This window comes from Sorex fumeus, unplaced genomic scaffold (assembly GCF_029834395.1).
Source record: "Sorex fumeus unplaced genomic scaffold, SorFum_2.1 ptg000046l, whole genome shotgun sequence".
Lineage (NCBI taxonomy): Eukaryota > Metazoa > Chordata > Mammalia > Eulipotyphla > Soricidae > Sorex > Sorex fumeus.
This window is the reverse complement of record NW_026606103.1, coordinates 7,648,487-7,674,743: the sequence shown is the minus strand read 5'-3', so window position 1 is coordinate 7,674,743 and position 26,257 is coordinate 7,648,487. Positions and strand designations below refer to the sequence as shown.

The 26,257-nt window shown below is 45.9% G+C and overlaps 1 protein-coding gene across 1 annotated transcript in view; it reads left to right on the top strand.

Annotated features, from left to right (window-relative positions):
- Positions 1-2,932: 2,932 nt before the first annotated feature.
- The window catches only part of DAPK1 (death associated protein kinase 1), a 183,920-nt gene continuing 160,595 nt past the window's right edge, over positions 2,933-26,257 (top strand). Inside the window, exon 1 of the mRNA XM_056122456.1 lies at positions 2,933-3,084. Coding sequence (XP_055978431.1) covers positions 3,023-3,084 — 62 coding nt within the window. The 5' untranslated portion in view covers positions 2,933-3,022. The remainder of the gene's footprint in view (positions 3,085-26,257) is intronic.

The following is a 26,257-nucleotide window of genomic DNA, read 5'->3' as shown; positions in this document are numbered from 1 at the left end:
AATTTCTTCGGGCAACTTTCTTGGTCCTATCTTGGCATTAAAATCACAGACGATGATCTTGTAGAAGGTGTGGTCTTCTTTATAGAACTTCTCCAGCTCCATGTAGAACTTCTTAATTCTTTCTTCATCGTAGTTGGATGTTGGTGCATAGATGACAAAGATAGAAACTGCTGGCAATGTGCCACATCTATTCCATCGTAAGCTTTTGATTTGGTTTGTTAGGCATTTTAATAAATCAATGCTCATGGCCAAGTTCATGTTGAGGAGGACACCGGCGCCATCCACGCCTCTACTGTGCATGTTCTGAGGAACAGTTCTGCAGTGTTAAAAATGGCATGATGTGATCGATGCCTTCTTGTCTTCGGTCAATCCAAAGATGTTGTACTTGATCTTCTGCACTTGCACCATCAGGTCCTCAATGGATGCATCTGAAGCCAGCGTATGCTCCTTGAAAGTGCAGAGTCATTTTAATCCTTCTTTGTTTTGGCAGCCTCATTCAGCCTTGAGATTTTATCAGCTTCTCCTTGCTTGTTCTTAATGCTGACTTACTGGGGGCTCTTTCAGGGCCAGGGGAATCATTGTCGTTATTGGCCCATTATTGTTACTGGTTTTGGCATTTCAAGTATGCCACGGGGAGCTTTCCAGGCTGTGCCGAGATGGCAGAATACTCTTGGTAGCTTGCCAGGCTCTCCAAGAGGGACGGATGCTTTGAGGGCAGCCTCTAATCGCCCTTGCAGGTGCTCCCAGTCTACCGAATACAAACTTTTGGTCAACTGGCATGTTGTAATGAACACTAGCACCTGTTGGTTAGCTTTTTGCAGGCTGGCACTGTTGCCACCCCCCACCATGATGAGGATGTGAACCACATGACTTATACCATCTTTGAACCTCATCAAATATGGTGTGGAAATTATGAAAAAACTATTATATTTCAACTTATTAGTAGCTGATACAGTTTGGACAGCACTTATAAACTTGAGGCTTCTGCAAACTCCATCCTTTCTTCTCTGTTGCCTACCATACCTTTGAGATCTCATAGAGTCAGGCCTATTCTTCCCCCTCTCCTGCTATTTGGGCCACACCTAGTGGTACTCTGGGCTTACCCTTGACCCTGTGCTCAGGAATCATTCCTGATGGGCCTCTACGGAACCTTGTGGTGACTGGGATTGAACCAGGCTTGACCACGTGCAAGGCAAATGTCCACAGCAGTACTATTGCCCTGGCTTTCTCCCCTTTATTCTCTGCCCCTTTGTCTCCATAGAACTGATGTCTAAAATACTCTTACTTGATTATACATTTGTCTACATCTTTGGTGGGCAGGGGCTTTTTGTTTTGGCGGCTGAACCTGACGGTGGCTACTCTAGAGACCCAAGGGGGCTCACGTGATACAGCCAACAGAATCCACGCCTCCCACATGCAAGCACACACGCCAGCTTTTCCCCATCCCTGGCAGGCATTTTGCGGGTTTGCCTTGTGCCTGGCACGTTCTAGACGTCCAGTGTCCAGCAGGAGTTCCAGGTGGGGCAACAGGCAGCTGGGAGCGGGGACAGTGGGCGTGTGCAGGGGCGGGGGTGTGTACTAGGCGGTCTGCGCTTGTGTGCGTGCGTGTGAGGGGTGTGTGCGCATGTGTGCGCGCGTGTGCAGGGTGTGTGCGGGAGTGGGGGCTGGGGGCGGTGCGCGGTGGAGCGAGCCCGCGAGCCGCCGGTTCCTTTTGCGGGGTGGAGCCCCGAGAGCCGTTCGCGCCGCCCCGCCGGACTGCCGCGAGGTGGGTGGCCGCGCGCTGTCGGGTTCAAGGGTGCCCGGGCCGCCCCCCAAGCCGCGGGGGTCGGGGGCGGTCTGCGGGGTCCCCGCTCCGCTCTGCTCCGCTCCCTCCGGGCGCCGTGCGGACCCGGCCCGTCCGTGCCCCCCCCCCCCCCGGGAGTCGCCCCGGGGGCCCGGGGAGCCCAGCGTGCGGGGCACGGGGCGCGGGGCTCGGCTTGGGCCGGGCGCGGGGGCGCGGGGCGCGCGGAGCAGGCTGGGCCGCCTCCTGGCTTTGTGTCGGGCGCCGGGCGGGAGGGGAGTCGGGGCGCCGGGCGGGGGCCGCCCCGCACCCCCGGGTGTGGGCGTGTGGGGGCGCGGTGCGGGAGGGCACAGCCTCCCCGGTGCGGGCGCCGGGCTGGGGGCGCCTCCCGGGTGTGGGCGTCGGGCGGGAGAACAGAACACAGCCTCCCCGGCGCCCGCCTCCCCCGCTCCCCGGCGGCCGCTTGCCGAGCCTGCGCGGTACCCCGGGAACCGAGTCCCGGGAACGCGCCTCCGGGAGCAGCGGGTGGTGCGGGCCGCCCCGCAGCTGCCGGGGGGTGGGAACCAGCGGGCTGGGCGCCCGGAGGGCCTGGGGCGGGGCTGTGGCCCGGGGGTCCGCGCGGGGCCCCGGCCCGGATTGAACAAAGGCGGCTGCCTCCCCGGGGCGGAGCTGCTGCTCGGGGTGTTCTCGCCGGCTGGTCAAGGCGTTTGCACCAGCCGGGTTCGGTCTCTGTGCCGTTCTCTCCTTTCCTGCAGGTCTCAGTGCCGCCCCCTCCCTCCCGGTGCAGGTCTCAGTGCCGCCCCCTCCCTCCCGGTGCAGGTCTCTGTGCCGCCCCCTTCGTCCTGGTGCAGGTCTCAGTGCCGCCCTCTCCCTCCCGGTGCAGGTCTCAGTGCCGCCCCCTCCCTCCCGGTGCAGGTCTCAGTGCCGCCCTCTCCCTCCCGGTGCAGGTCTCAGTGCCGCCCTCTCCCTCCCGGTGCAGGTCTCAGTGCCGCCCTCTTCCTCCCGGTGCAGGTCGTTTTCCTCCCGGTGCAGGTCTCAGTGCTGCCCTCTCCCTCCCGGTGCAGGTCTCAGTGCCGCCTCTTCCTCCCGGTGCAGGTCTCAGTGCCGCCCTCTTCCCCTGGGTGCAGGTCTCAGTGCTGCCCTCTCTCCCGGTGCAGGGCCGGACCCGGACGCGCGGCGCTGGGGATGGTCGGCGAGGAGGAGCTCTGGCGCGCCGGGCTGGGTGAAGCCTGACGGTCTATCATGGTCGTGTTCCGGCAAGAGAACGTGGATGATTACTACGATACTGGCGAGGAACTCGGCAGGTACCTGGGGTGCGGGCAGCGCCAGCGGCTGGGCTGTAGGGATGCAGAACACAGGGGGCAGTGGGCGGTGAACGGATGCATTTTGCAGCGGCATTTCCCTCCCCTGCCCATAGATACTCAAATTATAGAGAAAGCGTTACTAACCCAGTGCAGGCCTGGGATCAGAAATAAACCACCTAATTCGAGGGCCTCTAGGTGAACGGAGGGGATTTTTGTGTTGGATTCGAATGTGAAATCTGTTGATCAAGACCCCTGGAGAAGACCGCATTTAGTTGCCTGCAGTAACACTTGTCAGGATTTGTTTACCCTGTCTAGACAATGACCGTATCTTAGCAAAGGCTCACCCAGAACTGCTCTAATTGAAGTTAGCTCTTATGCGAGAATTCATGTAATGTAATTAATAGGTTTAAAATTAATCGGCTTTAAAATCTTAACGCTTTCCCTTTTTAAAATTTGTAGAATAAGTATTAATAGGTCATAAGTGGAGACTTGGCAGGAGTTGGACTTGGATTTTGAAATTTCCTTAAACTGGAAATGTAATTGCCCAGTTGGTGTTAGTGATTGCTTAGGTTTCATTCACAGTGTTGATTGACGGTTTAATATGACTGTCCGGTTTCCAAGCCTGTGTCTATTGCTGTGGAGCTGTGATTCTGAGTGTAAAGTTGTTCAATTTTTTGGTGAACAAAGAATAATTTCTTTGGGGCCATCTCAGGGCTGATAGTTCTTTTGATTATCTAAAAGGGTGTGCTGAGCTCTGGTGTAATACTTGTAAGCACTTCAGATTCTCATCTAAATTTAAATTCAACGTATGGAATTTAGTTGCAGTATATATTTGTTTTGTGAGTGAAGTAGGTGAAGGAATATTTAAATTAGCCCAGAAAATGTATGTTTTCTCCAGTATGTATCAAAATAAATATTTTTCAACCATAACTGATTGTCCTGGTATGTAGCTTCCTTCTCTTTCATGAGATGAAAATTTAAAAGTCTGAGATTACTTAGGAGAATGTGAATGTTGAGGTTAACGACAAAATATTTTAAGTTAAAATAACTGCATATTGAAAGTTTTTTTTTTTTAAATTGCTGTGTCAGAATATTTCTTTTAATGTTTATCATTGATTTAGAAATTTTGCTGGGAGCCTTTGCTTAGGAGGATGTTATATTGAAGAATAAATCACCAAGTAAATAAAAGGAATGCTCTCAAAAGTCGTATTTTATGGTTTACAATTGTCACTGTCCTCCCGTTTTTCGATTTGCTTGAGCGGGCCCAGTAACGTCTCCATTGGAAACTTCGTTGTTACTGTGTTTGGCATATCGAATACATCACGGGTCGCTTGCCAGGCTCTACCGTGCAATCTGTTTAAAATTAAGTGTGTAAGTATGAGGTTGAGAGACTTGATTTAACTAAAATCATTTGATTCATGTTGTTTTCATTAGCACTGGTGGTATATGATGTTTTCTGTTGAGAGTAGGAAAAAAGGTGAAAAAACTCTTTGTATAAGTGGCCTGATTCTATAAAAAAAATTCTTTATTAAGAGACATGATTAAAATGTGGTGAAACGATTGCATTACAGATTATGTGCACTGAGTATTTTTCTTTAAGGTCTTTTGGTTGAAACATTGTCATGAGAAAGAAAAAAGAGGCTCCTTTTGGCTGGGGAGGGGCTCATGGTCTCAGTTCAAGTGCGTGAGGTTCAAGTGCGTGATTCGACTCCCCCGTGTCTGCTCCAGGCTTGCTCACTTGTCACTTCTCTTGAACTCTCCTTTGTCTCTGTCTATATTCCTGTGTATCAATTAGCTTACATAAGTTTCTTTCCATTATGTAAGCGAATCGACAAATTGTTCTTGAATAATTTATGTGCGTTCGGTGTTTGAAAGAAACATTTGAAAGAATCGTTTTATAAACCTGGGAGTTAGTGTGTTGTGAAAACAAAGTACATAGGCTTATTCACCTGGCATAGCTGTCTTTGGTTTTCCCTAAAGATGAAGGTGGTTGTTGTCTCTTCCCTTCTCTCTGTAGCCGCCATGGTGATGGGGTCACACTGGCACCTGGCTGTGGGTGACGTGGACACTTGGTGGTGCACATTTGGTTGTGCTTTCTGGGGGTTGCACACCAGTTTGTGCTGCTTGCACACACATTGCCAGTACCCAACCCTGGGCTGTGCTGTCCAGCATGGGTGAATCTCCTTTAGTGTGGGGATCCAAGGTTTGCCCGTTCCTGGCTCAGATGCGCAGACATGTTTTTAGTTAGGTACAGCGAAAAATCACTGGTGGTTTTCAAGAATCATAGTGAGTCCAGATCTCTGGCGTAAACCACAGAGCTAACAGGGTCAGGCTTGGGCGACTGCGGCAGCTCAGACTCTTGGCCTTATACTTGAAAGGCGTGCTCTGGCAGCCCTTAAACTGTCTTCTGAGACCCAGTCTGTAAATGGTTATTTTTTTTAAGCTTTGTTCAGGTCCTGTGATTTTTGTATTTACCACTTTCTGGAAAGAAGTCCCAAGGTAAGATAAATATAAAATACACTAATTGTGGGACTGGGTGCTTGCCTTGTACATGGCCAAACCGAGTTTGATCCTCAGCACCACGTATTGTCTCCCAGGCTCTGCCAGGAGTGATCCCTGAATACAAAGCCAAGAGTACGACCTGGGCATTGCCAGGTGTGCCCTAAAACAAAACAAAAAGATACTGCTCGTGTGACTGAATGTGTCAGAAATTAGTAAAGGAGGCAGAAATTTAGTGGCAGAAGATGGAAATGGGCAAATATTTATCACACACGCAGTTGTAAAGATCGGTTAGAAGCGGCACCTAGGATGGAAGAGTTTACTTATGAATATTTAGCAGTAAGACACAGTAGCTACTTTGTTCATAAATCCACTGAGGCAAATTCTATGGTTGAAGGAGGAAAGTTTTTTTTAAACAACTAGAATATGTATTCGATATGCCAAACACAGTAACAACAAAGTCCAATGGAGACGTTACTGGGCCCGCTCGAACTAGAATATAGTATTTTTATTATTATTGTTAATATTATTTTACTTTAGGAAAACAGAATATGCATGTTTTGGAATAAGTATGTAAGTATATCTCTATATGTCATGTGTGTTTACATGTGTGTGCACATGCCGAGGGTTGCCAATGGTGAGGCAGCTTCTGTCCACTGTTCACAGACTCACAACTTCCAGGACAGTTGTGACTGAGCTGCAGGCGGACATTCCTGCTCTGCAGCTAGCAGTCCTTGCACAGGAAGCTTCCCTCACTGACTCTCAGCATCTTTCTGTGTGAAGTAAGAGGCCTGTGCATCTTTCATGACTGCAGTGAATATCACACAATCTAATGCAGGTAAAAGGGTTTAATGATTAATAAAGAGTTAAGAAGTAGAGGCATCAGCAGCAGGTCTGGCTGAGGCGTGTGTGTCAGGCCAGCTATGGAAAGGGTCATGGGGAAACTCCTGCCAACAGCAGGGGCTGTGCCTCTGGTTCTGAGTGATGCAGCTTTGGTCTTGAACCCACTTGTCCTCTGAGCAGTAACAAATCTTTGCAGTGAGATAAACTTTTCCTCTATTTTTGGGGTGTGGTGGAGGGGAGAGGGAAGCGGAGCCACATGTGCCAATGCTCAGGGCTTACTCCTGGCTCTGAGCTCAGGAATTACTCCTAATAGTGCTCAGAGAATCTTATGGGATGCTGGGATTGAACTGGGGTTGGCCACATGAAAGGCAAGCGCCTTCCCCACTGTACTGTCACTCAGGTTCTGAACCTTTATCTTTAGAAGATTGGTGATTCCTGTGCCCTTTTAGGGCCCACTGTGTGTCCCAAGGGCTGAACAGAGAACTGATTTCACCACAGGCCTGGGCTCTGGAAGCTTCTTATAAATGCAGATTCTCTACCTGCTCTGGGACACTCAGCACCCTCAGGTGCCTGACAGACTTAGCAGGTGGCACTGGACAGCAGTCTTCGGACTCGTCCAGTCTTGGGCCTCCCCTGCTTGACTATACTGAGCTCCCTGCCTGAGAACTTCTGGGTTCTTTTCTGAAGTCCCCTTTTCTAAGAACAAGCCCTTCCTCACACCTGAGTCCCATGTGCTGAATTTCTCCTTTTCAGAGGCGAAATGACTTGTTTCAAGTGTTCCCTGGGCTTGTGATCCCTGCGATCCATGTTCCACCCTCTTGTGTGTAATCATTCTTCTTATTTTGCTTCTTCTAGCCAGTTTGAAAATCCCTTCAGTGGTCAGTGTGCTGACTGATCCAGGTAAAGTCAGGTCGATGACTGAGTGTGCTGTGTAGTACTGAGAGCAGAGTGGGAGTTGGGTGCGATGCACTCTCTGGACACACTATCCGGGGAGTGGGGAAACACCTACCTCTGCAGGCTGTTGTGCGAACTAGAGATAGTCACATAGTCACTGCCTAAGGTATTATTTTTATTGACCTGTTTCCCCATCACAGCACTTAGCACATTGCATGACTTATTTGACACTACTTACTGGATTATCTGCTTTTCTTATAGGTTGTCACAGCATTGGAACCTTAGATGCTATTCATTGTAACCATGAATAGCAGATGCTATTCATTGTAACCATGAATAGCATTCTGCATGCTCAGTTTGTACTTACTGATGGACTAAACGATTCTGCACATATGAACCACTGTGAGAACACACTCATATAGACACAGGTAGACCTGACCCTTTATAAAGGGTTGGTCTGTTAAGAGAGTCAGGGTATTAATGCTACTCTCATGAAGATACAAGCTGCTTTTGCATGTTTTCTAGCTAAATGGCACTGTACACAGCAATCAGAATTGTCAAGCATAAGATCACTGTAAAGCACAGTGGAGCACTGAATACTTTACATTGATTTGGGTGGTCTTTGGGAAATAATATTTTCAGTATAAAACATGCTCATTTTTGCCTAACATCCAAAGGCATTTTAACTGAAGAAAGGGATTGTCATCCACCTTGTCAGTTGGGGGTCCATCTCTCAGTGGGTGTGCTGTGGAGTACAGGAGGGTGCCCTAAAAGTAATGCAGTCTAGCATGGACAGAAGAAGAAATGACCCCTGGGGTGTGGTCCCCAATGGGCCAGGTCATCTGGCTTGCTGACTTCTTTTGTGTTTCTGCCTCCAGATTTCCTCAGATGTTTCCTCTTAAGACGCAGGGCTGCAAAATTTTAAGAAATAGAGCTCATATATGTTTTAGATATAACGGTCTATGCTTTTAAAATTTGTTGTATTTTAGGAAGGTCTAATAATAGTCTTCTAGGATGTGGGAGTGGTGATGGTAGGAATGGCCTTTTGCTTGAGAGCTTAATAGCTAGCACAAGGCATGTGTCTCTGGACTCACAAGAAAGCATAATTTAGGTTCAGTTGAGCTAGGAATGAAGAGGGTCAAAGAATTTACCATTAAGGAAGCCAATTAGCACTGAAGTTGATTTCTTGCTCCTCTGGTGCCTTTTCTATGTATCTTATCCAGTTCCATAGGAATGTGGAAGGTCACACAGCATGAAAGTGCTCCAAAAAGCCACTAAAATAGTAAGTTTACAGAGGTGGTTGCTCAGATTAAGTTCAGTAATTGCATTCAGGAGAACTGACATTGTTTAGCAAATCCTCTGTAAATTTGTCTTCCTACAAAGTTGTAAACAAAGGCACTGATCCTTGCAGGTTGAGTGGGACAAAGAGATAATGATGCTTTCTGCAGAGTATCCTTGGAAATGGTGTGGTGGATGAAGGGGTGAGATTGAAGCCACAGATGAGTGACAAAGTATATTGTCTGATGTTGGTGAAGACACTTGACTTCCTGTAGGAAAACGTGTGATCAACTTCATTCCTAGTTCTAGCTAACTGCTGTATATCGCTTAGCCATTCTATATAAATGAAATGAAGCATGATTTTAGTTGAAAATTTTTTTGAGATTTTGGGCCCTCGTACCCAGCAGTGCTCAGGACTTACTCCTGCTTCTTCACTCAAGGATCACTCCTGGTGGAGATGCATGGGACCATCTGGGGTGGCAATGATAAAGCCAGCCAAGCACTGTACCTGCTGTTCTGTCCAGCCCCTGGGTGAAACTTTTTTAATGGTGGAGATAAAGGAAGTCATCTCTAGCAGGACGGTTGGAGCTTCCGTGGCTTAGGGAAGCCAGAGACCTGGAAGATACCGACTGATCACCAAGGTTTCCTTTCTCAACTGACCAAGTCCAAGTCCTATGACTTGGCAAGGAGCTTTTTCAAGGGAGCTGGTTAGTAGGTGGCAACAGATGGGTCAAGAAGGACCATAGGTAGGTGAATTTCATTGTGTCCTCTATACTTCTGATTGCTTCAGTTTCCTTTCCTAGAAGACAGATCTGTTTTATTTGGGAGTGGTGATTTGGACACACCCATCTCATGTCCCTCCATTGTGGTGTCTACGTAGGAGAGACTGTTTGGAATAAAGACCATTTGCTTCTTGGAAGATTTTGACTTTCGTCTCAGCTCAAGGCTAACCTTTGAGTGTAGATCTCTCATGGCCACTTGACCACAAATGGGATATTTTTTCCTTTAGAAAATGGCTTGTTCCACACAGTTATTAATGGTGCCGTGTACCACACTTCACCTAAGTTGCAGAATGGATAGTTTATAACTTTCTTGAAGTTCACAGAACGCTTTATTATTTAACCTGTAAGTAAGGTAATATGTAAGCATCTAGGCTCTGCCTGCCAGGCCACCCCTTGATGCCAAACAACTTCTCCTTTCATTCACTGGCACACATTTGTCTGGTTTGGGGCTGGCATAGGATAGATGGCTTTATGTAGAAAGCCATCCTTAATAATTCAGCTTTGGATTGTTGTAAATGATCAAAATTGAGTAAGTGCCATTTTTCTACCTTGTAGGGGTTTATAAAGCAGCATAATTATTTATAATAAATTATTTTTGTTGCTTTGGCAGTATTATTGGTATTAAAGTGCAATTAGGGGCCTGAGAAGGAGAATGGTGGGTTAAGGCACTTACCTTTCATGGAGCTGCACCTGGTTTGATATCTGGCACCATGTCCCTTGAGCCCTGCCAGAAATTATCTTTGAGTACAAAGCTAGGAGTAAGTACAGAACATTGCTTGGTGTGGCCCTAAAACAAAACAAAAGACTGAAGTGCATTAGAGGTGAGCAGAAGAAACAATGGTCACCATTTAATTTTCCTATTGCCTAACTGAAATAGATTTAAAATAACTACTAAATGTTTCTAAGTTAAAGCAAATGCAGTTGTATCCCAAATCTGAGTTTAATGTGATAAAAGAGTTTAAAAAATGAAAAAACATCCTAAAACCTAAAATGTTTTTGGTATGCATCTTGGTTTTAGCACCCAGTCCACACCCAAAGCATTCTTGTCCTGGTAACCAGCCTTTGGGGACAGCAGGAGGCTGCTAGGTGACTCTTGCTTCTCTGACTGGGTAACATTGCGGCTCGTGTGGTTCAGGGAAGCCAAGTACAGTGTTGCTTGCCTTCAAGAAATTACCATGGGATTCCCCATTACATCCACAGTTTGCTTTCAGCTTGAGAAGTCTTATTCAGTACTAGGACACGAGAGGTGTCAGGGTGGGAGGAAGCTGGGAGAATGTTGACCTTTTATTCTTTATATATTATTCAAGTTTGGATGAACAGTGCAGTGTTTGCAAACTGCTGCAAACAGCTACACAGTGGTATTTGAAAAGTTTTTTTTTTTTATATTGATAGTGGTTGTATTCATAAGTTTATATTCATAGGGGTTTTGAGTGGGAAATTTGGCTCTGGGTTTATCAAAACTGTTTCTGTGAAAACTGGTTTTCCTGTTTAGGTTCAAATGTGGGAAATGTGGCTTGTTTTTAAATATTACTAATCCTTTACTACAGAGAATATGTCAATTTTTATGTTTTCTACTATGGAATAACTCTGTATGTAGTTCATTGTTTTTTACCTTGAAACCATGTAGAATTAAATATGTGTGTGTATGTGTGTGTGTGTGTGTGTGTGTGTGTAGCTCTATTCTTAACTTTTTAAATTGAATCATGGATATACACGGTTATAAAGTTGTTTGTGATTGGGTTTAAGTCCAACATATTCCAACACCCGTCCCTTCACCAGTGTACATTTCCCACCACCAATGTCCCCAGTTTCTCTCCCAACACCCCATGCCTATTTCATTTTTATTTAAATGCTGTTCGCACACATTTTGATCTTAGTACTTACTGGGCATCACAGTGGGTTGTAGTGCACCAGAGATCACATACTTTGTTGTGCTGGTATGTGGATGGTGCCTGGAATTGAACTCAAAGCCTTAGGCTTGCAAAGCATCTCTCCCTGAGCTATCCTACCCCATTAGACTTTTCCACGTGAACTTAAAAAGATCGTCAGGAGTTTTGAACCTTACTTGAATCTTCCATACTCTTGCTCGATAGTGGGTAAGGCGTTTGCCTTGTAAGCAGCCTACCCAGGTTCGATTCCTCCGCCCCTCTTGGAGAGCCTGGCCACCTACCAAGAGTATCTCGCCCCGCATGGCAAAGCCTGGCATATTTGATATGCCAAAATCAGTAGGGCTGGAGCGATAGCACAGTGAGTAGAGTGTTTGCCTTGCGCACAGCCAGCCCGGCCGAGCTGGGTTCGATTTCCTCCACTCCTCCCCGGGAGCCCGGCAAGCTACTGAGAGTATCTCGCTCACTCGGGCAAAGCCTGGCAAGCTACCTGTGACGTATTGGATATGCCAAACACAATAACAACAATTCTCAAAATGGAGATGTTACTGGGCCCGCTCGAGCAAATCAGTGAACAACGGGAGGACTCTTGCGCTTAGACTCTCAGTATAGAGTTTTTCAGTTGAAAAAGAAATACATGAAAACAATCCTGTCTTTTTTTTTGGTCTGCATGTGTGTGTTTGTGTGTGTGTGGAGGGGGGGGCGGTGGGAGTGGAGGGTGGAGGGTGGTGGGGTGGTGTTGCTTGAAGTGAGATTATGAAAAGGATCAGATTTTCCTCTGAACTGCCTGTGTGTCTGTTTAGCAAGTCAAACTGAAGTTGGTGGGCCCCACGGGTGGCTTATGCCAGGCAGAGGAGAGAGATGGTCACCTTTTCCTTATCACCTCTGTCAGCCCAGATCTGGCTGGGTTGGGTAGGCTAGGAATGATGAAGTCTGAGGATGAGTTCCTGCATGGCACGGGCCAGATGACCACCAGGCATCTGTACGTAGTTCTGTATGTAGTTCAGTATACAGAACTCCACCAAGTGACCATCAGGTGAACCATCAAGCACCACCAGGTGACCATCAAGCCACACCTGATGTGTTTGGTCTTCTTGGCATGAGAGTAGTGGGATTCCAGCTGGAGTGAGGAATTTCTCTTTGCAGGAAAGGGGAGTCAGCCCTAGGCCTTACGCAGGGTTTCCTGGCCTTGTCTTTCTCACAGAAAGGAATTTCAGGAGTAGATAAGCAGGGAAGTAAATCAGATTTTATTTGGAGGCTTTTAGGATGGGAAAGGAGGGTGAGCAAAGGGTAAGAGACCTGGGTTTCTCCAGAGACTGAGAGTCTTGAATGGCCTTTAAGATAAGATCCTCTTTGAGAACAAAAGGGAATGCCCTGCCACAGAGGTGGGTGGGGTGGGGGTGGGGGATATTGGGATCATTGCTGGTGGAGAATGGGCACTGATAGAGGGATGGGTACTCGATCATTGTATGACTGAAACGCAAGCACGAAAGTTTGTAAGTCTGTAACTGTACCCCACAGTGATTCACTAATAAAAATTTAAAAGAAATAAGGTAAGATCCTCTTTTATATGCGTATTCTTAGGGTTGCCTTGGTCTGGAGTTTTCTGCCAGAGGTGGGGGTTGATCAGGTATTGTCACAAAGGAACATCTTTTTTTTTTCTTTTTGGGATCACACCCGGCGATGCACAGGGGTTACTCCTGGCTCTGCACTCAGGAATTACCCCTGGCGGTGCTCAGGGGACCATATGGGATGCTGGGAATCGAACCTGGGTCGGCTTCGTGCATGGCAAACGCTCTGCCGGCTGTGCTATCACTGCAGCCATAAGGAACAGCTTTGTAGTTTTCCAAGGTGAATCTCTATCAAGCCCATAATTGCAGTTTCAGTGTCAGCTGAAGTTTGTCATCTCTGTAGGGATCCAGCCTCCACAGGGTCTGTTATTGAGGCCAGAAAGGTTTATCAGGTCTTAATTCCTGATGAGCTTTTTGCAGCTTCAGGGCGATTGTTTTATTATTTCCCAGGAATTCCGTTGCCATGGGCCCTTTCCTATCTAGCTGCCTTCCTCAAAATGGTTGACCGGTCAGATGTATGAGCTTAGGGGATTGATTTCTGCAGTACAGGGAAGGGTTGGGACTGAGAGAGAATTTCCTGGGGATAGTGGTTTAGAAGGGTGCATTTCTAGTGTTTCCACCCTATTTTGAGCTGGTCTCCTAAATCATTTTGTTGCTGCTGTATAGAGCTGTGTGAAGTTCTATCCTTCCTTCCTTCCTTCCTTCCTTCCTTCCTTCCTTCCTTCCTTCCTTCCTTCTCTCTCTTTCTCTCTTTCTCTCTTGCCATCTGCAGTTTATGGGTAAGCAGCAGAAATGTGTGTCTTTGGGAAACTAATTAAAGGCTGCAACATTTTGAGTGTAATATTTAATAGATTTGAAGTGAGCAAGCCGCTTCTTTTAGAAAAACAGAACTGCAGACACTGTAGGTGGTATGTAGGTGTATGTAGGTGTATGGTGATATATAGGTGGATGGTTGCTCTTAAGGGAATAGAGCTTTAACAGCTAACTGACAAAGTCTGTGATACTGAATGGCACATGGAACACAGAGGAGTGGTTCTGTGACATTTGGGGAGTCAAACGTGCTAAGAGATTATTTGCTATAATGTAAATACTATTTCACTGGTTTATAAGACAGCATAGTGAAGTCAGAGCTTGAGAAAGATTTCTGCACACTTGGGATAACAATATGGGAAGTTGTTTTCTAATATTGCCCTGTCTTTCACAGTATCTGCCATCAGCATTGAATTGCTGTTAGTAATGCCAGAAACTTTCCCAAGTTTCCTTTTTTTTCCTGGTCTAGATAATCACAGATTTGCTTGTTTCCTGTTCATTTGCTCCTCTGCGCTCTCTAAGTGCATGCTTAGGGTTGATGTTGGTGGGCCCCGCAGTGGCTCCTGTGAAGTGGGGAGGAGAAAAACGATCACTTTCTCTGCATCTGCCTGTGCCACCCGGGACCCAGGGTTACTGGTTCTTGTCTCGCCTCACAGAAAGGTATTTTAGGAGTAGATAAGCAGTGAGTGAAGTAAAACATTTTATTTGGGTGTTTTGAAGGGAAGGAGGAAGAGAATGTGGGAGAGAGTGAAGAGTAACGTGCTCAAGAGAGAACCTGGGCTTCTCCAGGGCCAGAGGGAGCCCCTACGCACATCCCAGTATTAGACAGGAAAGCATGAAAGTACACATCTCAAGAGGGGAGATGCGGGTGACACATGTGCTCGGCCACAAGGGTGCAGCTTGCACATGGGCCTGGGCAGCATATGCGCGCGCTTCCTTTGTTCAAGGTGTCTTCTATAGAGTATCTTCTCGGGCTGTCTTGGTCTGTAATGTTCTGAAGTATTCTCTGGGCTTAATCACTAAAGTTAACCGAACTAAGGGAGAGGTCTAAGGATATTCGAGGGGTTTCCTTCATGGAGAGAGGTCCAATCTCCTCAGGGTCCATTGCTGGTGCCAGGTGAGGGTCTTATCAGGCCTTCGTTCCCATTTTCTGCAAGGTTGGCCTTTGCAACATCAGAGCTATTACTTCCCAAGAAATTTACTGCCATTGTCTGGGTAGAGGGCATTCCCTATCTGCCTCTTGCCTACATCAGGTTGATGCCTGACTGATAGGGCATTTTTGGTTTTTCTCCTCTGGAAAATTACTTTGTTTACATTTGTGTAATTGGAGTGAACCTGCATTCTTACCTGTTTTCTCATTTGGTGGCAAGCCTGCAAAAAAGATGCCTGGGACTCTATTCCTGGTGTTTCTTTGAATGTAATGAATTTAAACAAGCTTTTGCATAGATGGAACATGTTTCCAACATGTTTTCTTTTAGAATTGATGAAAGTTTTCTCCAAGTACTGGTGGGTTTCAGGCAACTGATTGAGTTGTTTGGGAGAGGGAGTGGATTAGTTAAAGTGGAATATTCTCCCTGCACTCCTTGGTAACAGTCTCTGATTTCATCCCCACCCCTCTTCTGATCCCGAGGTAGGACTGCTTGGTAAATATAACGGGAGAGGAATGATATGAGCAGTATAGTTTTTTTACAGAGCTCTGTGGTTTTGCTATGATTTGGTCTTTGAGTGGGAATATATTTTTCTTTTCTCAGCTTTTGAGCCACTTACCCTGTTGCTCTCAGTACACCTTGCAGTGCTCCAGGGCCCATGTGCAGTGCAAGGGATTGATCTGGGGCCTGCGCCATGCAAAGCAAACATGTTACCCATCAGACCATCTCCCTGGCCCCACGTTTGAGTGAATTCCTATTTGAAGGAATTTGATAATCGATATGTAGAATCACTTCTAGGTCCATCTAGATCTTTGGTCCATCTAATCTGCAGATACAGCTGTCTTTTTTAATTAAAAAAAATTTTAAAAAGGTACATTTGAGAGAGCCTGGCAAGCTACTGAGAGTATCTCACCTGCATGGCAAAGCCTGCTCACTGGAGCCGATGAACAACCGGAGGACAGTGATACAGTGATACATTTGAGAGAAGTTATAACCTGGAGAAATAAATATGAAATGACTTGGCCAGTGTTTTTTTCTTTGTTTTGTTCTGTTCTTGAAACATACCCAGTGTTGCTTAGGATTTACGCTTGGCTCTGTGCTTAGGGATCACTCCTGGCATGACTTGGGGGACCAGATGTGGTGCCAGGGATCAAACCTCGGTTGGACACATGCAAGACAGTTGTCCCAACAGCTGTACTATCTCTCTGGCTCAATCTGGTCCAATTTTGACCCCAGTTTTCTGTTTCTACGGGGCATGTATGTCCACAGCTCATCTACCATGAAGTTCCTGTACCCCTCACAATGTGAATCAGAGAGCTGGCCCTCTGTATTCTATTACAGACTGCTTCTGTTCTCTATCCCTCCCTCCGTATTGGGGCAGAGTGGAAGAAATCAAACTCAGGGTAGCATTTGTAGAGTCCCCAGACATGGGTTCTACCAGAGAGCTAAACATTGGCCAAAAACATGTGATTCTTGATTCTGGATTTGCTGAGAGTAGAGAGCATGATTTTTTGAAAAAATGCTTTTTATGTGTGTGGGATTAGTTGTAAACTCAGAATCGGCCTTGTTGATTTGCTTCATAAAGGTTCATTTGCCTCACATCTAGAAACTTGAATAGCAGTTCAGAACTTTGAATCCAAATTCCTGACTCAACAATATACTTACCAATTTTCCTTGGGAAAATGATTTGATTTTTGTGAGATGCAGTTTTCTCCTCTGTGAAATGGGAAGAGTAACTTAGGTATGTGTAAAGGCCCTGAAGCTGGCACACAGTCAGTGCTTCATATACATGGAAGGGGAAGAGGGAGGTACCAGAGGCGGTGAGGCAGGGAAAGAGAGCAAGAGAAAAAGGTCCGTTTGGTTTGTGGTGGCTGATTCTTAGTGTTCCTGAAAGACAGATTCTAGGAATTTAAATGTGGATTTCGAAGTGGGTTGGTGGAGACAGACATGCAGTGTCCAAGTCTGCCCAGAGTCATCGAGAAAGGGAGGGAGACTTCTGAGGAAGGGTTATCTACTGTAAAGGCAGCATTGAGGGAAGTCAGGGTATGATGCTCAGTGAAAAAGCAGCTCAGAATAGCTCTCTGTTGGGGCATGCAGTACTGCCAGCAGGTTAGCCTAAACCCACTGGGAGAGTATATCAGCAGCCTAGTGGTGCCTTCAGGCTTCCTGATACCCCTAAATTGCTGCTGTGCCTCTGGCCAAATGCCCATAACTTGGGACCAAGTTTCCCGAGAAATTAAATGACCAAAAGTTAGGTATGTCGGAACCATGCCCACAAAACAGCCCTGGCTTAGCTATACAAGCTCAATTATGGGCTTGCTTCAGAAACCCATAAATAAATCTCAAAAGAGATCAAAGACCACAGTTAATCTCGGATCCACACAAGGCTGAATAGACCAGGGTACATCAGAGGGGGGTGTGTCAGCATGGTGCCTGCCCAGGGCAGGTGCTTGCTCCCACAACCCAAAATTGCCACCATGCCCCAGTCAAACACCACTGTCTCAAGACAGACCCCACTGAGATATAATCTGCTGAAAATTGGGTATGAGGGTATTATGACTGAAATCTCCAGGTATTCTTGGTATTGGAATGGGCTACCTTCCCCACCTCCCTCTGCTTCTGGAAGCCTTGGTAGTCACAAAAAAAATGTTTTTTTTTGCTTTTCTACTACATTTTAAGCTAACCTGCAAACTCGTTAAAAAAGCTACTCCAGCCAATATGAAAAATACTGAATGCCTGAGCAAACATGATGACTTCTTAGTACCTGTACTGCAAACATAGTGACTTATTAGTACCTGTATTTCAAACCATAATGCACAAAAGAAGATAGAGAGAAAAGAAAAGTTTCTGCCATAGAGGCAGGTGGGGGTGAGGTTGGGAGTTGATGGGAAGGAAAGGGGGTACATTGATGGTGGGATATGTACACTGATGGAGGGATGGAGGTTGGATCATTGTATGACTGAAAGTCAATCATGAACTGCTTTGTAATGGTTTATTTCAGGGATATTTTTTTAAAAAAAGAAAAAGAAAGTTTATCAAGAAATGAAAAGAAATACCTCAGTAGTTGGGACTGGGAACTAAAGATATGGCTGAGTGAAAATTCAAGTTTTAATATATATTTCAAGTTCCTGAAAAACTGTTTGTTGCTTTTCTACTACACTTTAAGCTAAAAACTGCCTAAATCAGCCAAGTAGGACACTTGGAATTACATCAGAGAGACACATTTTTTGTTGTTGAGCTGTAGGAAATGAATGTGTGTCCCAGAGTTCCTGATCAAGATGAATGTCAACAAATGATAGATCTGAGCCCCCATTTATTTCTGACATGTTCCAATTAAAGATGTGAAAATGAGTGTTTGCGAAGCCAGGATTTCCTGGCTGAAGAAAAAACCTATTAGGTTGTTAGCTGAAAGACTGAGTTGTTAGGATTTACTTACTGGCAAAACGTTGTCAGTAAGGGCCACTGTGTTCTGGAGAACCTTGCTCCTCTGCGTGGGGTCTCATCATCCCAGAAACATGGCTGCTTCAAGAAAGTCCAGTTTAAAAATTGCTTCCCTCTGGCCCATTGAGTATGTGTTTATAAAAGCAACATTAGGCATTCAGGAATTTGAAAAGGAATTTGAAAAAGAATTTGAGAGTTAGAACAATAAGGTGAGTTTCAGGGAAGGCTCAGGGAGTGACATTGGTAAGTCTTCAAAAGGCAGTGCAGATAGGTTGTTTGACATCTCTGTTGAGCCATAATATGTATTCATCAGTTCACTCATCTGGGCTGTGTCGGAGAGGTGAGTCACAACTATTCTGGCTAGGAAAGATTATTCTGATTTTGGGTTTATTCTTTTGTTCTTTCATTCCTTCCTACATTCAAGTTTTTGTGGTAATTTACAAATGTAAGGGGCCAGGGATGATATAGAAGTAGAGGCACATGCCCTGCATGCTGCTGATGGGTTTGGCCCCTGGACAACACCCTCCCGGTCCCCGCTCCACCACCCCCAGACAACACTGTTGTGATCATGTGTCAGTGCAGAGTCCTTGGCCCCTTGAACTGAATTGCCAAAAAGGCCCTTGGTTCCCCTAAACACTGTTTAGGAGACTTTCACTTCCCCCACCTCCCTGCAGTCAAAGAAAAGTAAGCAGCTGGCTTACTCACATTCCTTGTAAGAAACTGAAAGTCCATATGCAGTATCCAACCCAAAGCACCTATTTGTTGGAATTCCATTCTAGGTCAGAGGCCAGCAGCCCCTTAGGTGAAAGGTGAGGTGGGAATTATGCAGAGGAGTAAAGCAAAAGTCACAATGGCATTGGCCTTAGGTAAAGTGTTGAAGCTGGCGGAGTCAGCCGCTGGCACCACATTGTTCCACTTGGTCTGGAAATGGGCCAATGGGTGGTATCAGTCATTTTGTGACTTACTTCTGGGTTGCTGTCTTGGGAAAGAGTGAAAAGAAGTTTCAGACACTAGCCCTGTGCCGGGCTCATGAGAATCTGTGCAGATTTCCTTCTTTCTTTGTCTTCTTTCCTTCTTCAACTGTGACAATTTAGATGGGATAATTATCTTTTCAAAAATTATTTTTGACTTTCAGGCCACAACTGATAATGCTCGGGAGTTACTCCTGGCTCGGCACTTAGGTATCACTCGTGGCAGTTCTCAGGGTACCATATGGGATGCTGGGGATAGAACCCCAGTTGGCTACAGGCAAGTCCAGTTCCCTACCCACTGTACTGTCTCTCCAGTTGCATAGGTGGGACAGTTCTTTGTGATTGGGGCTGCCTGTGGATTGCAGGATGTTTAATAGCAACCTGGGCATCAACCTGTAAGATGCCAGTGGCACCCCCTCTTTTCTTTAGTTGTGACAATGAAAAAAAAGTCTCATTGTTGCTAAGTGTCTATGGAGGGAGGCAATTACTTTTCCTTCCCCTGCCCAGAGGGAACCAGCAGAGAGTATTGACTCCCTTACTGGTCACAGCAAGGGGGATTTCTGCATAGAGGACAAAGAAAATTCCCGTGGAAGAAAATATTGACAGTGGTATCCAGAGCTGGACAAGAGAGGGTGTATAAGCGAGCAGACTGACACTGTTGTTATTTTTGTCCAGCTGGTATGTTCTGTTCCACAAGTGGATGGGCCTACTGTGTTCCAGAGACCTGGGTAAGATCTGGGGAGAGAATTGTGGGTGTCGTGGCCACTGCAGTCTCCACCTTGCCTCATCCTGCCTTGAGTCACAATTCACAGCTGCCTTTCCTTACTGACTCACCTCGGTCCACACTATTCTCGCCCAAGAGTGGAATTGGTGATGTTTTTAAATTTGTACTAACAGCTGTGTCCCTCCCCGAGCCCCAGCGGATTCATTTTTAGTCAAAGCTACATAACTGTTTACTTGTCATTCTCTTTTTATGTCTTAGTTGGGTTGCTGCTTCTTCAGAGGCTGAGTGTTATAACGGGCGTCTACACAACTTAGCTCTTGCTTCAGATATCTCCTCCTCCTCATGGGAATGCTAAAGGGACTTTGCCAGGTTAATTTCAACCATATCTTTCAATTCTGTTCAGATGTCAGTTGAGAAGTTGGTCAGTGGTGGTAGTGAGGGAGCGGGTTGAAGGGGACAGGGACAGATTTGGAGGACACTGAGGAGAAGGGAACCATATCAGTCAGGCTGCAAGCAGGACCAATTTAGGGCTTGGTAGTCCAGGTGAAGATAGTATCCTCTGATGATCATGTGTAGGGCTGTGCTGCTGTCACTGGGGATTGAGACCTGTCACCATCACATGCTGTACTGCAGAAGAAATACCTTCACATCTCATCTCCTTTGGCTGCCACCCTCTTTGTAGGCACCCCAGGGAGGTAGTGTGGTCCAGTATGTAGGAAAATATTCTGTTTTTTGTTTTTGTTTTTATTTTGCTTTTGTTTTTTTGCTCTTTGGGTCACACCTGGCGATGCACAGGGGTTACTTCTGGCTCTGTACTCTGGAATTACTCCTGGTGGTGCTCAGGGGACCATATGGGATGCTAGGAATCGAACTCGGGTCAGCCACGTGCAAGGCAAATGCCCTACCTGCTGTGCTATCACCCCAGCCCCCTATTCTGATGGCAGAGAAGAGTGAAAAAAAAGTGGGGAGGCTGAACACATGGTGGAGTGAGGCTAACCAGAAAGACGTCTCCCATAGTCATTCTGCTGAGGTACTTCTGGGCTTGCTCTGAGACTTTGCTGTCTCTGTGCCCCTCTGCTGGGAATCAGAGTGATGGGAACATGTGCTAACCAATATGCAGGATCCCCATCTCTCTTCTGAATAATGGGGGGTCGTATCACCTTTTCCTCAGGACCTCATTCCTGACCTACTTCAAAGTGTTGTCCTCCTCTGCCAATTCCTGAGGAGGTTTCCTGAAAAAATGGGCAATTAACCACTACAGTGTTCCAAGAGATGTCCAATTTATGTTTTATTCTTGAAATAAGCCTAAGAAGTGACAGTCCTCAAATGGAACATAGTAGGTCCATTATCACCATCAACTGTGCAGATAGGATTAGGGTCAGAATGATGATGTTCTTTCCGTTGTTGCTTGTCAGTGACTTCTTCCAACTCTGCTGGTACTTCTTAATATGTTGCCTATTTTCAATATCATAAACATTCGAGCATTTTAGAGTTTTACAGCAAGGGGGGGTGGTGGGGAGTGTGGTTGGAATAACTGGAAATAAAATGAGATTGGTCCCTTTCATTTTGTTCTTTATTGTTGGGCCACACTTGGCTGTGTTCAGGGCTTGCTCCTGGCTCTCTTCTCAGGAGTCACTCCAGGAGCTTCTCTAGGGACCGAGTATGCTGCCACGGATCAATCTCAGGTCAGCCACATGCAGAGAAAGCTCTAACCTGCTCTACTATTTCTCCAGCCATGGTTGATCCATTCTTGGTTACCAAGGAAAGATGCAGAACAGAGGTACTAGGGACCAGCAGGCTGGTCTTCCCCAGGCCAGGCATTGTGGCTCTCCTCCAGCTCTCCTGCAGCTGAGCCCACAGATAGAACTTTTCTGTAGTCCACTTGGAATATTTGCAATTTAAATGTGAAAACCTTGATGAAACTTGATGCGGAATCTTCTTGCAATCAACTTCCTATCAGCCAGTCCTGTCAAATTAGCTCTTAGTTTTTTCTGATGCTTGAAAATTGGGACATTAGAAGGAAAGAGGAACTTAATAAAGAATATACTTCTCCAGTAAATTGTAACTGATTCTAGTAAGGTATAACTGGGCCCGCTCGAGCAAATCGACGATCAACGGGAGGGCCTTTACTTTTACTTTACTTACTTGGGTTGTACTTGGGAAGTAGAAACAGAGGCTTTAGTAGAATTGGCCAAACAGGTTGACAGGAAAGTAGACTTCAGGGTGCTGAGGGCATGGGAACATTGTCAGGGTTCCAATAGAGCCTCTAAGTCTCCCTCTGGATGTGAGCCAGAATCAGTGAACAGGACTGTGCCGGGCACAGAGGGAGCCCACACAGGAGCAGCTGTAGAAAATAGCTCCAACTTGCTCATTCTTGTTTGTGGGGTTGCATCACTACTTGGGATCAGACAAAGGTTAAAAGCACCAGGACAGTTGCTTGAAAACCAGGTGACAAGAATAAATATGTTGAGAGCAGATGTTAAAAATCACACTCTTGTAAGGTGGAAAAAATGAGGATAGTGATAACATCTAGTATTCAACCTTTTAGTTTCTTTTTTGTTTCTTTTACTGTTGCAGTAGCAGAGTTCAGGGTGATTAGGCTGGAGTCAACAGAGTTCAATTCAGTGGCAAATGGAAAACTGTATTATATATGTACACACATATATGTATATACATATGCACGTGTCTATGTGCATTCATTATAAGTTTTATAGATAGGCTTCTTCTTTGTCTTCGTCTTTGACTCTGTCTCCGTCTCCACCTCTGCCTCCTCTCCTCCTCCTCTTCCTCCTTCTTCTTCTCCTTCTTCTTCCTCTTCCTCCTCCTCCCTTCTTTTCTTCTTCACCTTCCTTCTTCCTTCCTCTTCCTTCTCCTCCTCTTCTTCCTTCTTTCTTCTCTTTTCTTCCATATCTGGTGATGCTCAGGGATTAATCCTGACTCAATGCTCAGGAATTATAACTCCTGATGGACTCGGAGGCCCATGATGGATGCTGGGAATCGAACCCGAGTTGGTCGTGTGTAAGGGTGGCCTCACCTACTGTGCTGTCTCTCCAGCCCAAGGTCTCTTGATCAACAGTGTGGTAACTTCCAATTGTATCAGCTTTCTGTGTTCCCGGGAGGAAGAAGCTGTTTCTGATCTTCCAAAACTTCTTTATGGAATTCTTACAAAACTAGTTCCTGAGTTTACTAGGACCTTCTAACACCAGTTGAGATCTTCCCGCTCCATCTCCACAAGGAGGAGAATTGGGGGACCGGATGTGTTCTGGGTGTGCTGGGCCATCAGTCACTCTTCCTCAGTAGCTGGGCATGATATGGGAATTGAAGAGCCTGGACTGGTTGTCAGGCTACATAAGCAGCATCAGCTTTGTTTCTGTGTGCCTTGAAGTGGACTAGAAAGGTTGAGAATCCTTTTGCAGACCACAGCACCAAAAAGGAGAGAGAGAACAAAAGGGAATGCCCTCCCACAGAGGCAGGGTGGGATGGGGGGATGGGTGTGGGAGGGATACTGGGATCCATGTTGGTGGAAAATGGGCACTGGTGGAGGGATGGGTACTTGATCATTGTATAGTTGAAACCCAAGTACAAAAATTTGTAAATCTACAAGTGTACCTCATGGTGTTCCACTAATAAAAATAAAAAGAAATTAAAAAAAAAGAAAGGTTGAGAAGCACAGCCTTGACATTTTGAATTTTTCTTAGAAATCTGACATGGGGCTGGAATAGATTCTTTTCCAGTCACCTGCTCAGTGAATTCCAAGGGACACCAGTCACAGTCCACTCATCCAGGGCAGTATGGCCATGGTCTCTCTACTTAGTCTGGGACTCAGTTTAATGATTGTGTCCAGTAGAACCAGTAACTTCTCACTGTGAGAAGAGCTGGGAGAGGAGCAGAACGGTCAGTGTCAGGCCTTGCAGTGTTGATGGGGTAATGGGAGCAACTAGGGTGGAGGAATGTGTTACTCTGCCTGTGGGGATATTTTCCAGAATTTACTGCATCCTCAGTTATTTATATTTGCTTTTGGGGCCACACCCGGCATTTGCTCAAGGATCACTCCTATCACTCAGTTCAGAGATCGCTTTGGGTGAGCTCTCATGGGACCAAGTGCCATGCTGGGGATTGAACCCAGGTGGGCAGTATACAAGGCAGATACCTTACTCATTGTCTTGCCTCTCTTCCCCTGCACTCCATCTTTCACTTTCTTAGCTAAACAAACAAACAAACAAAAGGCAAGTATTCATAAAAAAGTGTCAGGTCCCCCCAAAACTGAAGTTTTTCTTATTTTCAGAACAGTGATGTCTAGATTAGTATCCTGGTCTCCTTGGGTTAGGATCTCTGGTCTACCTAGGTAAGGATTTCTGGTGTACCTGGGTTAGGATCCCTGGTCCACCTAGGTTTGGATCTCTGGTCTACTAGGATCCCGGGTTAGGATCCATTGTCTACTTACTTTAGTATCTCTGTTCTATCTAAGTTAGGATCTCTGGTCTAGCTAGGTTAGGATCTCTGGTTGTGCTGGGCCAGCTGACTCAGCAAGGACCTGCGGATGCTACTGTGGTGGCAACTACTAAGGCCACCCCAGTGTTCTCAGACATCACCAGGGTCACAGTGCTCAGTACTCTCAGGATACTGGGCTACTGAGACTACACCCAGTGATTCTCAGGGAGTCAAAGAATGCCAGAGGCTGAATTTGGATTGAGTCCAGGCAGAGTATTCCCCTATGACATATGACTATCTTTTGAGGCCCACTGTTTTTGTTGTTTTGTTTTGTCCCTTCACCTAGTGACAGTTACACAATCACGCACTGCTGTAATCTGCTCATCTTTCAGTTCCTCTCATTGTACCTGGCACACATTGGTTGCTTGAATGTTTGAGAAGCCTAATTACCTATTCTTGTTGCTCTTGAATCAGTGGAGGAGCCATTTGTTCTGATGGACACAACCAGTCACCTGAGCCACAGGCAGTTTTAAGTACTAAACAAAATTGGCCTGAAACAGTAAATATTTAAATTAGGAGTAGGGGGGGAGACTGCACCTGCTACATCTGGGGTGCCCTGGTGATACTGGCTCGGTATGAAATAAGGCCAATAAATGAGCTTGTATAGATGAGCTGGAGGTGGTTTGTGGGTGTGGCTCCCACATACCTAGCTTTTGACCATTTAATTTCTTGGTAAACTTGGTCCCAAATTGTTGGGGTCTGGCCAAAGGCACAGTGGCAATTTTGTGGTATCAGGAAGCCTGAAAGCACCATCAGGCTGCTGATGCACTCGCCTCACAGGTACAGGTTGACCTGTTGACGGCACCACAGCCCCTTTTTGTGCATTTTAGTCCTTTATAGGATAGCTTAGCTTAAAATTTGCAGGTTGACTTCAAATTTGTTTATATGCACAATTTAATTAATCATATTAATAGCTTTATTCTCTCTGAAGGTCAAATAATAGTTCTTCTTTCAAGTAGAGTCATTTTGAAATTGAAAGAGAAAATTAATATGCAGCTGCATGTATTCTGTTTTAGTTCTAATAATGGGTGAAAAAATTTCCAATCCACCTTACTTCATAATTTCTATAATAATTGTTTCTATGAGGAATATTAATTTGGCTTTAAAAAAAAGATAAACATGTTGCTGTTTTCTTGGGGAGGAAGCACATTTAATGGTTTACTTCTAATTCTGCACCGAAGGATCATTCCTGCAGGATTCAACGGATCATCTGTGGTGGTGGGGATCAAACCAAGGTTGGCTATGTCCAAAACAGGCATCCTACCCACTGTTGCTCCAGCTCCTGTTACGATTCTTTTAAGACCCCACCAAATCTTTTAAGACCCCACCTTCATATGTAATACTAATATTTTGGAACAAACTGAAATTATTTTTATTACAGTTATGGGCTTGGGAAGGTGCCACATGAAAACGGTGCACAGATGAGAACCACTTGTGAGTGGGGCAGCTCTTTGGCTCCAGGGCTCTTGGGAGGTCAGAGTCCCTTGAACCTAGCTAGCCAGTCATTCACTGGGGCTGGACCTACCACCTCTCTTTCATGCAGTCTCTCCTTCCAGGAGAGTTGTTAAGTGATTTCCTTCCTCAGGAGACTTGAACAACTGTGAGCCAAGAATTAGAAATCAGACCTTTGAAACATAGAGACTGATGAATATATAAGAAATGCTTACCCTTCTGTAAGTCATGAAAAGTCATGCATGAAAGGCATGAATCTGTTTTTAAGTATCTTATCTATCTGCCCTCTGCTTTCCTAAAGGAAGGGGTGGACCACAAGAGGGAGAAGTGCCTGGGAGGGAGAAGGTGGGCTCCAGAGAGCTCTGTCTCTAAAGAGAGAGCGG